Source organism: Myotis nattereri (genome assembly GCF_964212035.1).
Source record: "Myotis nattereri genome assembly, chromosome: 3".
In the NCBI taxonomy this organism is placed as follows: Eukaryota; Metazoa; Chordata; class Mammalia; order Chiroptera; family Vespertilionidae; genus Myotis; species Myotis nattereri.
In genome coordinates this window covers 147,348,980-147,365,983 of record NC_138077.1, presented here as the reverse complement: position 1 = coordinate 147,365,983, position 17,004 = coordinate 147,348,980, and the positions used below count along the sequence as shown (strand labels likewise).

Here is a 17,004-nt window from a genome sequence, read left to right as displayed (position 1 = left end):
TCCTCCGCGCGCCCGGGGAGCTGTCTGTGGTGCTGGGACAGAAAAACCCAGCGAGGGCAGCAGCGGGTTTCCAGGAAGACAGAGAGGAGAGAAACTGAGAACGCCAGGTTGGCCGAAGCGGTCCACCCGGCAACACTCAGACTGACAGACACCTTCAAAATTCAGCCGTAAGGCAGAGAGGGAAAAGTCCCTTCTGAGTCATCTCACCGACCTGTTTTTCCAATGCAAGAAGCCAGGAACGCCCCCCTTTCTCTGAAAGCACATACCCCCAACCCCACACACCGACCCCTACTCAGCCCTGGGGGCGTTCAGCCTGCCGGAAATACGAAGAGAGGGGCCCTGGACCCTGGGCGGGCGACCCAACTCCAGGGAAAGGGGCGGTAGAGAGAATGGCTGGACGTGCCCAAGGAAGTGGGACTGGACAAAGACCTGGTAGGAGACTCAAGAAGCCTGGAGGCATTTTTCCAGGATCCACGGGGAAACCCTGGAAAAGCCCACACTCACTCTTCCTCCCACGCGTCTCTAGACAACTGTCAGGGGCAGGACAAGCCAGCTTCCCCTCGCCAAGGACCCACAGCTCTGGGGGCAACATCAGTCCTTTCCGAGGCTCAGTCCTGCTCCTGTCTCACCAGTGGCAAAAAGTCAGTCTCTTTCCAAGTATGTTGACTTCACACCGTGGCTGGCTTTTTAGAAAACCCAGCAGCTCTCTCCCAGTATATTTTTGCAGCCACGTGGCTTAACCGGAGCTAAAGTTTCCCTAGCCCTGGGGAGAGCTTTTCCAAATATTTTTAGAAAGTTAAAAATACAGCAAAAACAAGCTACTCGCGAGCTGCCTGTTTAGAGAGGGGAGGTAGGATCCGGCAGACTTCTGGGGAAGGGCTGCCTAAGCAGGAGTCAGAGGGCAGGAGGGAGGAGGAGGGGCGTCTTGGTTGGAGAGTAAGCGGTTTTATTTGCAACAGAGGAATTCAGCTATCTAATTTGCCATCATGTGAGCTTTCATTTTAAGGGGTGGAGCAAAAATAAACTGACACGGGGTGGTAGGTATATTTGCTGGAGGCGTGGAGGCAAACAGCAATCATTACTTTCCACTTCATTGAAAACAGCTGGCCAGGGCTCAGAGGCGCTGGTAGCTGGGGAGTTAACTTATTTCACACTCACTACGGATTTGTGCTTGGTTTGCTGGGGTCCCAAAGCAAATCTAAGGGGCCTTTGTGGGTGTTTAAACATCTCTCTTAAAGAAGTTCGTGCTCCTGTGTTTCTGTAGCCAGCAGAGATTGCCACAGAAAGACCGTTTTGCCAATCCCCAACTTCATCAAAGGAGCAAACCAAATGGAGTCTAGCTGTGGAGTGCCCTTCAGACACCCGCTGAAGGTGGGAAAAGACAAGGAGCGCAGCTCCCAGGGACAGCTTTCCTCTGGGCCTTCGCAACTGACTCTAGAATTCCCCTGAGAAGAGGCCTTTGCCCGTTATCTTGTTCGTTGCTTTTCAGAAAGTCTGGGGTTGCACTCATCCCCTCCTAGCCAAGCCTCCCCCCACTTGGTTGGGCAGGCGCAGAAGGACTGAGGGGCCTCTTCTACAGGAAAGGGCTGGGTTTGAGTTTAACTTGTAAGCCATAGTTTGGGGACATTTGAAGTGAGGGTCGCCTGCTGAGATCACCTTTGTAATACTGCTATAGAAAGAAAAGAATGGGAACAAAAATGGAATCCAGGACTCAACTTTCTTCCTGGGACAACCCCACCTCCATCATCCAATTTGCCTAACTTAGATGCAGTAGGAAATAATCAAATTTAGAAGAATTGACACGTTCCAGGGCATGGTTGGGGGTAGGGAGGATATGGCTCTGAAGAGAAGCACATTTGGGAGGACTCTGACGGACAGAGAGCGGCTGCGAGCAGCAGTGGAACATGAGGTTAACCAAGTAAGCTTGGTTTCTGTAGATACCGTGCTTTGTCCATCTATGGAGCCCAAATTCGGCCTTGAGAGTGAAGGGGCAGTGGCAGGCTCCTCGGCAAAATGGCTGGTGAGCTGCTGGCAGCAGATGGGTGCTACAGCTTTGTTTGTATTTGTAGGGGGGGGGGGTATGTATTTTTCCCAGCTGGACCTGAAGTCACTCTTGGTGGGGAACTTGGGGTGTGTGAACTGCAGGCTCCCCTGTGTCGAGGCTGACCAGCCCCAGGACCAGTGCAGACAGAAGCTGTGGGAGCTAGCCCCCAAGCCTTGGGGAGTGTCCTTCAGGCCCAGGCAGCCCATTTGGTAATTACTCAAACTGAGCTGTAAAACTCAGCAGCAGCTAAGATGGCGCGAGGAGCATCTGCTGAGCGCCCTGGCACTGGCATTCCCACTGGCCACAGAGGCACCCAGTTTCCAGTCCCCGCCAGCTGCCGGCGTTCCCCGGCTCAGCAGGCAGAAAAGGAAAGGGGCAGGCCAGGCCCTTTTGTTAGAATCCAACAAGACCAAGATCATTTTTTAAAACAAATTGATGAGCTGGAGAGAAATCTACAAACAAGTCCCTAATTAGCAAAGGTCTGATCAAGGCGCCGAGGCCATTTCCTCCTGGATTTCACTTCTTCCCGTCTTCTTTCCCTCTCCTCCCCAACACACGCTCCCACGACAGACACACCACCGTTTTTAAAATGTTTTTTAACTCTACCAAGGTTCAGACACCCAGGAAAGTTGGAGGACGGGCGTGGATATGTTCAGCGGCGTGTCTTACCCCTGTGACCCTGCTCTAGGACAGGAGTGAGGACAGAGGTCTGGGGATACTTAGATGCGAGATCCTTTTCTCTGGCTCCTCGGGAAGCATCCTCGTGCTGGAGATGGGCGCAGCCCCAGAACTGCACCCCCCTCCCTCCTCCCCCCCCCATTCAGTTTTCCCCTCTTATAGAACTGAGTGCTGGGGAGGGGGAGGGGGGGTCCGTTACTACCCATTCACACACACTCCTAAAGCCGGCGGCGGCCTCCTCCACCCTCGGGGCAGGTCCCCTCATTTTGTGGTCCCAGCTCATCCAGAGGCTCCGATAACAAGCCTGGCCCGCCAGTCCCGGCCAGAGTTGCATTCCCTCTCCAGCTTCCCCGCACAGCCTGCTCACTAGGACCAGAGCCTCCGCGCGGGCAGGGGGTTGGATGCCCGTCGGGAAGGAGAAGGCGAGGATCAAAGCCGCCACGAGAGTTTGTTAGCCCGGCCTCTGCGAGTCCCCCGGGCGTCCTAATTGCGCGCCCGGCAGCCTCCGCTCGCAGGCTGTCCCGCTGCGCGGTGCCGGGCCGCAGGCTTCGCAACAGCTGCGAGGCCCACGGAGCCGCGGCCGCCCGCCCAACACCGGGACCCCGGCGGCCCCGAGGAGCCCGGGGAGAAGGAGGAGGGGCGGGCAGACCCGGTTGGGGGGCGGGGGGGGGGCGTCCATCGGCTGGGAAAGTTGGCCGCTCGGTAGCGATCGCCCGGCAGCCTGCAAGCGCGGACCGTCTCCGGCGGCTGCTCTGAAAAGTCCATTTAAAAAGAAAGGCAATCACGCATAATAGCGGCTCTGAAGGGGCCAGCATGAAACTCTGAGCTGTGTTCATACACGTCAACGCAACGTCTTTGCCGATTTTACAGATTCTTAATATTCCCGGATTCTTTTCTTTTTCTAAATCAAACCTGACGCTTCATCAGAATACATTCTGCTTTAGTAAAATCAGCTCCCTCGGATTTCATCGCTTGTTAAAAAAAGATAAACTTTATTTTTTGTCATTTTCAATCACAAAAAAATCTATATTCTTGTCTAAGCATGTATTTTACTGAATCAAAAAGACATGAAAAGGAAAATCATATTTTACTAACGTATATAAGTGACTCTTTTTTGGACAACATATAATAAATATGATATATCACTTATCACTCGGTCTTTCCAATGTACACTTTTTTTTCCATATTATGGAGCATGCCACTTTTCCAAAAGAAAAAAGGTCATGAGAAATCAGTGCAAAGTTCTCAGTCACCCTCCTCTTTTCTCTGGGGCAGACGGAGTGTCCACGGCGGCGACGCCCTCTGCCTCGGGCCGTCTGTCCGTCTGTCCGTCTGCAGGTCTCGGCCCTTGCAGTTCGCTCTCCGCGCCTTCTCGCTTCTCTCCTTGCCCCTCCCCCTCCCTCCCCCTGATCCCTAAAGTCATTTTTTTTTAAAAAAAAGAACTTGAGGTTTCGGTTTTTTTTGTTGATGTTTTCACTTACTGGTCGAACTTTGTGTGGGGTCAGCGTTCTCGCCAGTCACGCTGCGGTGGGAGCTCTCCTGCCCCGTCCCTGGGGGTGGGGAGAGGGGCGCGGGGGCTGGCTCCTGGGGGGCCCCGCCCCTGGCTGAGTGTCTTCCTCTCTCGCTCGGCTTCCCGGGGCGGATGCCGGGGAGGCCCTGGGCCGGTGCGGGGAGAGGAAGCGCAGCCTTCCGAGTCGGGGAGGAGGCGAGGGAGGGACTGCCGCACCGCCTCTGTTCCCCTTCCTCACCGGGGGTGCGGGGTGCCGGGCATGGGGTTGGACAAAGGGTTGAGAGCCGGCTGGCCCCCGGGCCCCAGGCCGTGGATGAGCACTCGGGGCACCAGGGGCCGCTGCAGCTGGGGGTGGGGCGCGGGGGGAGTCCGGTACATGCTGCTGTACATGGCGGCGGCGGCCGCGGCGGCGGTCGTGCTGTCCATGCCGCCCAGCAGGCTCGGGTGGTAGAAGTAGGGCGACGGGAACATCCTCTGCAGCGCCGAGTAGTTGCCCGCCTCGGCCAGCAGCTCCAGGCCCACCGCCGTCTGCCGCTTCCACTTGGTCCTGGAAAGAAGTGGACGTGCACGCACCGCGCGGCCGTGGGCACGGCCCGGGCACCCAAGTCCCCTCTCTGCCCTGTCCTGCCCTCTCCTCCGGGGGGGGGGGGGGGGGGGACAGGAGGCCGACAGAGCTCCGAGAACCCAGAATGAACCGCATCCCCTAACACCCCCCCCCCCCAACACACACACACACACACACCACCCTCTTCTCCCGGAGTGACCTCCATCCAAGTCAATTTCTTAAACTGCACCGTCAATGGCTGAGACTTTCGCCAATGGGACTCTACGAGCTCTGCTGGCTTTTCCTGGCCCGCGGCTCCACTGCTGCCCCGCCCCCCCCCCCCCCCACACACACACAGTTTGGGTACCTCCTGAAACTTTCCCGGCGGCCAGCTAAGACCACTGTGTCTACAGGCGGTCTTCTCCCGCCTCCTCTAATTCCCTTTCCCAGCCAGTGGCTCCCCAACAACCCCAGAGGGTCCGCTCTCTGCCCCTCCCCCCTTTCTCCTGGCCGAGTGAGCAGAAACGGTAAACAAAGGGACGCAGACACCCCCGAGCCGGGGACCCTGGCCCTGCTCAGTCCCCCGGGGGGGGGGGGGGGGGGGGAGACTCGTCTCTCTCATCAACCTGACAGGACCTTACGGCAGGCAGGCAGGGGACTGAGGGTGGGGAAGGCGGCGGCGAGGTTTCCAAACGGAATTCGTTAGAGGGAGGAAGGGCTCTCCCGAGGGGTCAGTGCCTCGGGGCCATTCTGGGAGGGGGAAAATGCTTTTCCAGATATTGTCTCCTCAGGGAGAGAGTAACAATTAAAACCTGTGATCAGCTTCTCTCGGTCTCCTCCCGCCCCTGTGCACCTCTGTTAAGAAGCAGAAGGGAGCGGGCCTTGGCTCAAATGCCACACGGAGGAGCTCAGGGCTGGTGGGCCGTCCATACCCAGCGGCTGCAGCCAAATTAATAAACATGCCGCCCATTTTAAATTGGCTACAAATGACGCTAATACTTTCCGACAGAATTAGGGTGGCTGGAACCGTATGTAATGAGACAGAAAATTATGGTAAAGATGACAACTGGATGGGCATTTCCAACCACACTTACGGACCATTAAAACACAGGCGAGAGCAAAGGAGAGGGGGAGAGAAAAATCGAGACAAGGGAGACAACTGCCAGGCTTGAAACACACTGTAACCTGGGCCTCAGGTCGCCTGGGTTCCCTCTGCAGTTCGGGGGCCTGCAAGCTCGGCCAGCCATTTTCCTAATTTCCTTGCAAGGTTCCAGGCGAGCTCTGAATTCGTTAGAGGGAGGGCTGGTGCAGGGAACAGATACTCAGTCTGGATGCTTGGCCAGCTGCCCCGTTCTCCTGCCTGCTGCTGCCCACCTTATCCTCTCCTGGCTGCCTCACAGGCCAAGGCAAGGACATTGGAACTGAGGCCAGGGAGACAGTTCTTCGGAGACTGAAATAAGTAGCTAGGACGCGTGGCCAGCTACAGACATTCAGAACCAGCCTGGGGCAGGCCCGAAGGGGGCACCTCGCATACTCCACCAGCCTGAATGTCAGCTGCCCAGATGTCTCCATTTGAGAAGGTGAGGCCTGATGGACGTGGGGACAAAGTGGGGGAAATTCCAACCACTTGGATTTGAGAGTGAAAGTAGCACATGTTAAGACACTTAGTGCAAAACTCTCTGAACTCCAGCTGCTCCTCAGCAGCTCTTCCCTTGGGGGGGTGGCTGATCCCTGCCCCTGCTTGAGAGCCCCCAAGTGACCACTCCAGGCCCTCTGAGTCCCCTCTTTTCTCTCAAGGCCAGAGAAAAGAGTGGTGCTCTGGTCACAACCTGGATGGCCAGGCGCTTTGCTCCCCGACACAGCCTCCCTTACCTGCGGTTCTGGTACCAGGTCTTGACCTGGGTGTCAGTGAGGTTGAGCGAAGCTGCCAGGTCCATGCGGTCCTGCACGCTCAGGTACTTCTGCCGCTCAAAGCTACGCTCCAGTTGGTTGAGTTGGTGATCAGAAAAAGCCGTCCTGGCTTTGCGAGGCTTTTTGGCTCTCACAGGGGGACTCTCTCGGCTACTCGTAATCTCCCGGTCTCCTTCCTCCTTTGTTCCTATGATAGAAACCCAGACACAGTTTAGTAAAGTAACCTGGAATAGGGAAGGGTGGAGTGTCCTTCTGGCACATACTTCCACATTCCCAAGCCAGTCGCTGGTCTTCGGGGACCGTACTCTTCTTACACACATACTTGGGCCTCAGCCAGTGTGGAAAAAGAGGACCAATTTCTGGATAAGGAATGTGGAACTTTGTGCGGAGCTTCCAAAAGCGTTCTAAAAGGGTATCTGATCTCCCCACCTTTGAAATGTAAAAGAAAAAAAAACTTTACAATAAAGTATCCTTTTGTTATTGTTTCCTTGCTGGAGGGGGCGCGGGAGGAAGGAAGATCCTGTCCCTCTCTTTTATTGTCTTTCACTAAGATTTTTTTTTCTGATTTGATAGTTTTCAAAAGGTCTTTCTGGTCTGTGTGTGTGTGTGTGTGTGTTTTGAGGAGGGGGCACCTTTTTCATTTTACTTTTTCTGTTTACTCAAAGTCATAGCATTTGTTTTCCTTTTTCAGGTGCACTTGGGAAACGTTGGACTCAAGCTCTCTGCAGCTGCTTGCATCAAGCCTTTTAAAGCTTCAGAAAGAATGTGTCGCCCAGACCCTGAGCTGAGCTCAAAACCACTGAGCCCATTCCGGTGACAGCCCAGAGATTTCCGGATTCCATTTGTCAACTTTGGTTTTTTACTGAAATGCTGGGAAATCGATATGTCAATCCCTCTCTGCTTGTACCCGTTTTTGCTGTGCTCCTTGATCTTCCCTGCAGGAAGAACAATAATCTCTCTAATTGACCCACTGGGGAGGTTGGTGCACACAAAAATCGCAGGACCAGACTGTACATCTGTTTGGGGCACTATTATGCTAATGCTGTAATAGTAAAATGGGAGCCAACATCCCATCTTCCAGTCAGCACACATCTTTCCCAAAGATGGCAAAGATTAATAATAGTAATAATAATAATAATGAACATCTTAGTAAAGGGAGGAAAAACTTTCCTTTTATGTTAAAAGTCTTTTGCCATAAAGACCAGAACACTTATGAAGTTGTCTGGGGAAATCAATGAAAAAGGGAGTTGAAAGACAATTTCAATTGTCATCTTCTGATTTTACAAAAATAGATAAATTCAATTCCACAAATTTTACTTTTATAAATTCTACGCCCCAGTTTCTAATAAAGAGCCAGAAATCTTCCTAAAATGCAGCTATTCGGTTGGGGCCACCGGGTAAGAAGGGTGTTCTAAAAATACTGAACAGCTGATGGTAATATTTTACCTTGTGAACGTTCCTATGTAAACCACGATCTAATTTTTTTTTAAGTTGCTCTGTTAATCAACTCGGACACTCTTCCCTGATTAAGTCTGGTAATTCCTGTGATGGTGTTTAGAAAATACGGTGTGGAGGGGGGATGAAATGATTTTCATTAACTAGTAAGTACCACATTGTGATCCCACCCGGAGACACCAACTAGCTCAGCCTGTTTCTCTCTCCCAGTCTCCCTACGCCCACTCACAAGGTCTCTGGCCTGAAAAACCTCCAGTCCTTTCCCGTAAGATCACCTCCGCCGCTGGCCCCTTCCTAATAAATTCAAATCAAGTAAAACCACGAACGAAGGTGGGTGTCGGCGGCGTGGGTTGCGAGGTAGACCTGTAACCACCAACAGAACTTGGGCCGAGTCCTCCCTCCCGCTTGCGGGTTTGGGCTGTGGCGGCGACCTCGCCAGAGATGATGCCGGAATAGCTCCCCATCGGAGAAATCTGCGGGAGACCGCAGGGTGACGGGGAACCCGCAGGAGACGCCGGACGACCGGGGCAGCGGGACTCACCGTGGCATTTGAGGTCGCCCTGGGAATCCTCGCGCTTGTCCAGCTTGCTTTTGCTGTCCTCCTGCTCCAGCTTGGGCCTGAAGCTCTCGTGCGCCGCATTGCTCTCCGGCTTCGGGGTGTGGTGGGGCGAGGAGACGCTGGTGCTGTAGGGCGCGCACGCCGCCAGAGGTTTGCTGTCGCCCAGGATGTCCTTAATTAAGAAGGAGGAGGTGGAAGTCCTGGGGGCTGAGGCGGCCGAGCCCGGATGCTGGGCGGGAGGCTGCGGCGGCGGCGGCTGCGGCGGCGAAGGCTGCAAACTTGGCGCGGGGGCCGCGGCGGGCGGCGGCGGCGGCTGGCTGTGGTGCAGGTGGTGGTGATGCTGGGGCCCGTCGGCTACCAGATGCGGCTCCGGAGGCTCCATGGTGACCGAGATGGGAGAGGAAGGCGCCGTTCCGACCGTATCAATCTCTGAACAGGGGGACGGAGTGGCCTGACTCCTAAAATCCGCGGTCCTCGCCTCGCCGAGCGGGCGGAAATCTCCGTTCATCATGCCGGGGCTGCCCGAGCTGGCGCTGGACAGAATCGTGTCTATTCCGAAACTCGACCCGCTGGCCCCTTCCATTGTTGTCATTTCTACATGAGGTCCACGCCGCTCCGCCGCTCCGCAGCCGCCCCAACAAAGCAAAGGAAGCTATCGATCGCAAAACAAAATAAACACTAAACAATGTTGCCGCTTAAAAAAAAAAAAAAGGTGGGGAGGGGAGGGAAGGAAGGATAGTGGGGAGGTGGCAATCGGTGGACAGTTTCGACACAACTTTTCCCCCTTATGCAAAAAGTAGGGGTGGGGAGAAAGGAAGACCGGGGCAAAGTTATGAGAATTGTTGCGGAAGCCTGGAGCTCCCGCTCCAGGAACCTCCGCGCATGTGGGGCGGCGGCGGCGGCGCGAGGGACCCCGGCGAAGACGCAGGCGACGGGAGGGGACCCCTAAAGCCGCTGCCGCTGCCGCTGCCGCTGCCGCCCGGGTCTGCTCTCCGCCTGGCACCAGGCGGCAGCGGCGGCGGCGGACGCGACAGGTGCAGCGACCGCGAAGCCCGGCGGCTGCGAGCCCTCGATCTCCCCCGCGGCTCCCCAGGTGGCTGCCGCGCGCGCCCCGGCGCCCCGGAGCGGAGTTTCTGAACTTTCTTGCAAAGTTGCGGAGCCGACGCCGCGGCGGCCGCGGCCACTAGAGGAGGCGGAGGAGGGGAAGGAGGAGCAGGAGCAGAAGGCGGCGGAGACGCAGCGCCGTGCGACTCCGGCCGCTGCCGGGCGCGTTCGCTTGTAATCCGGCTCCTGGCGGGCGGCGCCGACCCCCTCCCGTGACGTCACGGCCACGGCCGGCTCCCCGCGCCGCCCCGGGCCCGCGCTCCCGCCGCCGAGGCCGCGCGCCGGGCCCCGCGCCCCGATTGGCAGCCCCGCGCGAGCGAGCGACGCCGACGTGCCGGGAGCCAATGGCCGCGCGGCTCGCGAGCCCGTCAGCGCGCGCGGCTCGGCCCCGCTGCTCTTTTGAGAAGCCTCTGCTCCCGGCGCCCGCAGCCCCCAGCCCAGCGCCCAGTCGCAGCGGCCCCCGCGTCCTCACCAGGCGGGAGGGCGGAGAGAGAGGGGGGCAGAGAGCAGGGGAGCCTGGATAAGGGAACCGCGGGGGTAAAAGAGAGGCAGGATAGTCAGGATGTGCTCGTTTTCTTAAGAAACCCGTAGAGGGAGGGAAAGAGTACAAGAGGGGAAAAGCAATCTGGCCGGCTTACCTTTACACTCCCGCGCGCCCCCCCCCCCCCCCCGCGCAGCAACCACAAACACGCGTTTGGTTAGGCGGAGGCCACGGGGAGCAGAGGAAGGGGGTCCCCGAAGGAGCTCGCGGGAGAGTGTGCAGACCAGCAGCCAGAGCTCGGGGTGCGCGGGGGACTCCGAGCTCTGATTTCTCCCCCCACGCCCTTCCCTTCCCACCCAGGCGCCCGGGCTCTGGCCCTGCTCTGTGGCGGGTCCCCAAACGGGGGTGGAGACGGGTCCGCGTCCACGCGGCACTCTCCGGAGGAGTGGGGAAGGGACCCAGTCTCTTGGCCCTCCCGCCTAGTCACCAATCGGGGCCTGTGACGGAAGAGGCGGCTGGCCGGACACTTTCTCCGGAGCCGGGGAGATAAACCCCAGGCGTTCTGCGCTGGCGAGGGCGGCCGCGGCTCACTGCGGTGTCGGGCGGGCGCGGGATTCAGAAACTTGGGTGGTAGGTCCGCAGCCAGTTTTTAGCCAATATCTCCTCTCTCTCTCTCTCTCTCTCTCTCTCTCTCTCTCTCTCTCTCTCTCTCTCTCCTCCCTCTCCCTCTCCCTCCCTCCCACCTCCCTTCTTCCCTCCCTCCCTCTCTTGTTTGGAAAGGAAACAGTCTCTGTGGATCCGCTGGGGGACCTGCGGCTGGCGTGACTGCGACGCCCCGTCGGAGGGTATCAACTTGCATTATTTTCCCCGGGACGTCTCCAGCCTGTCTCTTGTTGAATGTCAGCGTAATGGGAAGTGCCAGTGACAAGACGGCGTATTACTCCTGATTAAGTGCCGTGTCAACCTAATTAGCAGAGTAATTATAAGGTGCTAATGAATGATTCAAAGTTCTTTGAGTTACATTTTACTCCGAATTACCATTTTAAGAACCCTGTTCACCGGAGCGGCTGGCATTTCTTCCGCGGCTGGGTGCAGAATGGTGCTGTAAAGTGGCCTTTAAAGTCTTCAAGGGCTGGGCCGAAATCTGGGGTTGAGTTGTGGTCCTGAAGGTCACTGCCTGAAGAACCGCTTTCTTTCTCTTTCTTTCTTTCTTTCTTTCTTTCTTTCTTTCTTTCTTTCTTTCTTTCTTTCTTTCTTTCTTTTTCTTTCTTTTCTTTCTTTTCTTTCTTTCTTTCTTTTTCTTTCTCTCTCTCTCTCTCCCTCCCTCCCTCCCTCCCTCCCTCCCTCCCTTCCTTCCTTCCTTCCTTCCTTTTCTTTATTCGTTCTTTCTTCTATTGAGGGCCGGGGATGGGGGTGGGGGTCAGGAAGGCAAATGACCTCCTGGGACCCGATACCGCCTTTCTGTCGAACCGGATCCGCGCGAGCCCTGATCGGGAAGGGGCACTGGGAGACGCATCCTCCCTGCGTTTTCCCAGGGAATTACATGCGTTTGACCCAGAAAAGGCCCGCACTGTTGCAAGGGTGTGTGGAACTGCGTCTTATCTTCTGCACGCCGTCTTTTTCAGGGGTCTGTCTCTGAGGAGAGCAGCGGGGAGAGAGACAGGAGGCGAGGACATGTGCATTCCGGGCCGCTCTGGTTATTGTCGGAAGGCCAGGGGCGTTTGGCTGAGGAGTCGGGGTTGGTGAGCATTGGCGGGGATGCGGGGCGAGTGGCGGCAGAGGACCGCCCTAGGAGTGCGGGAGGCCCTCCGGAGGCATGTTGGGCCGGCTGGCCAGCTGGGGTCGAGACCCTCTGGGCCCGGAAGCCGCAGAGGGCCCGGATAATGCCCGGAGCGGGCTGAGATCCTCCTGGGAGACTGCTGGCCCGGCCTCGGCCTTTCGGCCAGAGGGATTTTACAACCAGGAGCCCGGGACTCGAAGGGCGTCTATCACATGGAAGGCTGCAATGTCCCTCCCTTAAGGCTGGTACCTCGTGGCCTCGGCACCCGCGCCCCTGGCGCACTCGGCTGCTGTGGGAAGGGCGCCGGGCCTGTCCGAACTACAGGCCTAAGATACACATTCTTCCCTTCAAATGATCAATTAGGGCGCTTCTCACTCAGACATCACCCACTAACTTCGCAAATGAGGCTACAGCATACACTTTCCTCGCAGGCTATTCTGGGTGGAAGTAGGGAGGAGGGCAAACAAATTTAAGATCCAGAACTGGTGGCACTGCACAAATCAGTTATTCTTGACCTTGATAAATAATTCATTTCAGCCTGTTTTTGTTTTGTTCCGATGTTTGAAATGACTCAAGAGCTCAAAAGGCTGAGCACACAGTTGTGTTGGGCTGTTGGACAGGACTTTTTGCTTGGAATGATGTACATTAGCGGGAGAGACAGAGATATGACCCTACCAAAAAATGAAATCTAAAAAAAAGGGGAGAGAGGAAGATAAAAGTGTTAGGAGAGGGGGAGTGTTCATTTTATGAAAACTCCAAAGCAAACAAAACAGACGCCCAGTAGGCCCCACCTTGTGAAGAGCTCGGATCCTGTTTTTCTTAAAGAAAGGTTGAGATCCTAGAAGTTTCCTTTGGGTGGGAGTTAGGTCAACTTTCCCGAGAAACCATTGTGGGGGGAAACTGGGACCTTCACTTTATCAAGGCTCTCATCTTAGAGCTGCTACCAGAGAGGAAATGCTACCAGTGGCCTAAAGATCCAAAAGAGGGACTCAAAGACTAGACCGAAAACTTTATGGAAAAAAAAAAACACACTCTTCGGGGGTTGGGTTTTGTTTCTTAACTTTTCACGGTTCTTTTTTCTCCAGATACAGTCCTCTTTTGCTTTCGGGAAATACACACACACACACACACACACACACATATTCATACATACATACATACATACACACACTAGGGCAAAAGTAGGTTTACAGTCATGAGTACGTGAAACAAAGTTTATACTTGTTTTATTATTTATTATTGTATTCTTTTCCATACGAACAATTGTAAACTTACTTTTGCACCACCTTGTATATACACCCAAGAAATTATGCCCTTTCTAGCAGAGCAAATGATTTAACTTTTCATTTTAAAAAATAAAAATTCAGAAATAAAAGAGTGCAGATGAATTACATTTTCAATGCCCGTGTAACCGGAAAAGACATGCATTAACTGGATTTAATCTGAGATTTTTTTCCCCACTGGATTTAAAATACCAACAAATATAATTCCTAAACTGGCATGGATTTGAAAATGATCTTCCACTTTCACGCCTTCATTTCCTTTAAAAGAAGACAAAGGAAGGAAGAAAATGATTTAATTTTTGGAATATTTTATAATACTTTGCATAAAAAGCAGTTATTTGCCAACTGTGGATAATAGAGAACAACCTTTCCTTTCTGGCTTTGAAAGACACCTGTCCTGATCACTAACGATGCTCCCTCCCCACCACAGGGAAAGTTTCAAACGCTCCTGCATTTTAATGTTTCATTCCTCAATACACTCCCTCAGGCTCACTCTTATCACTGAGACTTGGGGTAATGTTTAAGCTGGGTCACCAGGTTTTTTAAAAATGGAACTGAACTTTGAAGAGTTGCACCTATAGGTCATGAGGAACTTGGAACTAGTGTTTTTTTTCCTGTCATTTTGTTTGAACGTTTCTAAGGGTCCACAAGATAATGCCAACTGACCCGAATGAGGTGCAAAGGCGCTTGTCTCCACTGGGCGGCGCCAAGAGCCCCAAACCAAGACAGCGGCTATTGTTTCTTTCTGTGAAAGATGCACGATAAACAAATAAGCTCTCCCTTTCTGAGGCTGACTCCCTGACGGTAGTGTGTCCTCTCGCCTCCGTTTCAAAGCTACAGGAACCGCGGACATTTTCTTTCTCCCCCACCCCCACCCCCAGTCTATCGATGTATATCCAACTGTCTAAGGGCTGGTGCGTATTTGCTTAGAAAAATAATATAATAAAGAGAAAGACATGAAAACACTGAAATTGAGAGCAAAGAGAGAAAGGGAAAGTGGAAGAAAATGAATAAGTTAACTGAAAACTGTTTCAATAGAACCACGGGTTAAAATGATAGTCTATGTAATTACTAATTGTCCTGGGGGAATAAAGGATTTGAGAGATCATTCTGGTATCATAATAAAATTTGAGAGAACTGTAATTTCACCACAACCTTACAGATGAGTAGTTTAGAAGAGATTTAGCAAAGTTGGCTCTCCCTTGGGAATTAGAGGTGCGGGCGGCCTGCTTGAGCAATCAGCAGGAAAGTTGATGTAGAGATGTCGATGAAAGAACGCTGGAAGAGGGAATTTTAGTCTTATTTCTGCCATTTCCCAGTGTTCTTGAGCAAGGCACTTCACCTTTCTGATCACCAACTTCCTTCTCCAGTAATGGGGCAAATCCTTGCCTAGAATAGGGTGATGGTGGTGCCCAAATAAGACCTTCTGTGTAAAAGCTCTTTGTGAAATGTGAAGCAAGAGTTTGACAAATGAGCAACACAAAGGTGGCAGCTATTGCTGGCTGTAGTTACCTTACAGTAGCCATATTTTCCCCCCACCTCTTCCTTCCCTCACTCATTGTGTTCAGTCACTCAGTCCATAAGCATTTCTGAACTTGCATTCTGGGCCAGGTGACTGGGAATGGGACACGAACCCTCCTAAGAGAGTTGACAGGGGCTTCGACACGGCGGAAATGCCAGGAGGCCCACGTGAACCCGCTACAGTGGGGATGCAAAGGCAAGTGGAGAGTCCTGCCTCCGGAGGCGTAGGGGGAAGAGAAAGGCTTCCTCAAGGGAGTCAAGAGTGTGTGTCCCTTCGGTCATGAAAGAAAAGGGGTGGGCTCCAAGCGGAGGGGCATCTAGAGAGGGATTCATTTGGTAGCTATGCGGCATCGTGTAAACATGTCCAGAAATTGTTTAAATGTGTAATCTCCTGAGGGCGGGTGGGCGGGCTGCAGGCTGCGGGCATGTGTTGGCTGCGGGATCCCTCCTGAGTGCTGCAGGGAGCTGCTCCTGGAGCTCCTTGGCCGGAACAGGAAGCCGCGCACCTGCCCACGGACCTCGGCGGCAGGATTGCACGGCAGAGTAGGTTTCCTCCCAAGAGATGGTCCAGCCCCCTCCAACCAGACTGTGACCGCTCCTCCCCGCTCCTTTCTGGAGTTCCAAACCCTTCCAGTCGGGAGTGGAGGTGGAGACGCTGACAGAGTTGGAGGGGGAACACGGGGAGAGGTTTTACTGCACCCTTCCTCACCTGACCCACCGCCCCCGGCGAGGGCTGGCTCCCGGAGAAACGGCAGGGCTCCTCTGTGGCACTGCCACCTCCCGCTATAAAAATAAAACAAGCCCTAGCTGGTTTGGCTCAGTGGATAAAGCGTGGGCCTGTGAACTAAAGGGTCCCGGGTTCGATTCCGGTCAAGGGCACAGGCCTGGGTTGCGGGCTCCATCCCCACTGCGGGGTGTGCAGGAGGCAGCCAATCAATGATTCTCATCACTGATGTTTCTCTCTCTCCCTCTCCCTTCCTCTCTGAAATCAATAAAGATATATTTTTTAAAAAATAAATAAATAAAACAAAACACGCAGAAGCCGCCAAGGCTCCAGAAGAGAGCTGATTTTCCTATCCACTCCCGAGGTTAAGAGGGAATGGAGGGGCCAGGGCGGAGGGGAGAGGAAAGCCTCAGAGAGCTGGGCGAACACGACAACCCGGGAAGGGGAAATTCATTTGCGATGTTAATTAACAAGCGTCTAATTAAAACGGCACTTTGAGCGCTAATCAATCGCCTTATTAAGTTAGAGCCATCACTGGAACAAATGGAAAGCTCCCCGCCCCGGCTCCTGCCTCCGGTGCGGGCGGCGCCAGGGGAGGAGGGACCGCCGCTGCCAACTCCCGCAGCCTGTCGGGGGTCTGCCTAGTCCTCCTGGTCCGGGGTTCACCGGGCCCGAACTGCTCGCCCCTGCCCCGCGACCTGCTGACCTAGACGTGAGGCCAGGAGGCGATGCCTTTTCCAGACGCACCTGGCGCGGGAGAAAGGGGAGCATCAGAGAACAGCCGGGGCAGCTAACACCGACTTTGCTTCTGGCAATAGCGTCCCCCAATGCGCGGGGCTGTGAACTGAGAGCCGTGAGAGAGGCGGGAGGGAGAGAGGGGGGGGGGGTTGGGGGGGGTGGAGGGGAGCAGTTTAGCCCGAGAGGGGGCGCTCTCCGGATGGGATAACATCTTTACGTTTCTCGGAACCAATGCATAGCCTCACTTTGGAAACTCTTAGACCCGTGCCAAGGTCCGGCCCAGCGGCCAGGAGAGAGTGGGCCTGTCCCTGACAGGAAGGGCCGGACAGTCCCGCGGCCTCTGTCTCCTGGGGCTGCATGAGGTGGGGTGGGGTGGGGTGCGAGGGGGGTAGCGGGAGTGGGAGTGCTGATCGTATGGTATGGGGCACACTACCCCAGCCCCCCCCCCGCGGCCCCCACCCAACCCACCCCTGCTTCCCCATGCTCTTGGCCCTCCAAACTCGCTGAGGAAATTATGGTTTTGAATCTCTGTTTTGAGCATTCCGCATTTCCTAATGGTTAAATGCCTGCTTTGCACCAAATTCCCACGGGAGAAGCATTTGGCGGTAAGAGGGAACTGTGAATTTCAATGCTATTTAAGTGGGTCCTTCTCCTCCAACCCCACCTGCCTGG

The 17,004-nt window shown here is 54.7% G+C and overlaps 1 protein-coding gene across 1 annotated transcript; it reads right to left on the bottom strand.

The window, feature by feature from the left end:
- Positions 1-4,466: 4,466 nt before the first annotated feature.
- Positions 4,467-9,372, bottom strand: BARHL2 (BarH like homeobox 2; the record flags this gene model as incomplete). Its single annotated transcript, XM_081086700.1, has 3 exons — positions 8,684-9,372; positions 6,649-6,874; positions 4,467-4,779 (listed from the first exon to the last, which is right to left on the bottom strand). The coding sequence occupies exons 1-3, from the start codon at positions 9,291-9,293 to the stop codon at positions 4,467-4,469; spliced, it is 1,149 nt and encodes a 382-aa protein (XP_080942826.1). The 5' UTR covers positions 9,294-9,372.
- Positions 9,373-17,004: the final 7,632 nt, after the last annotated feature.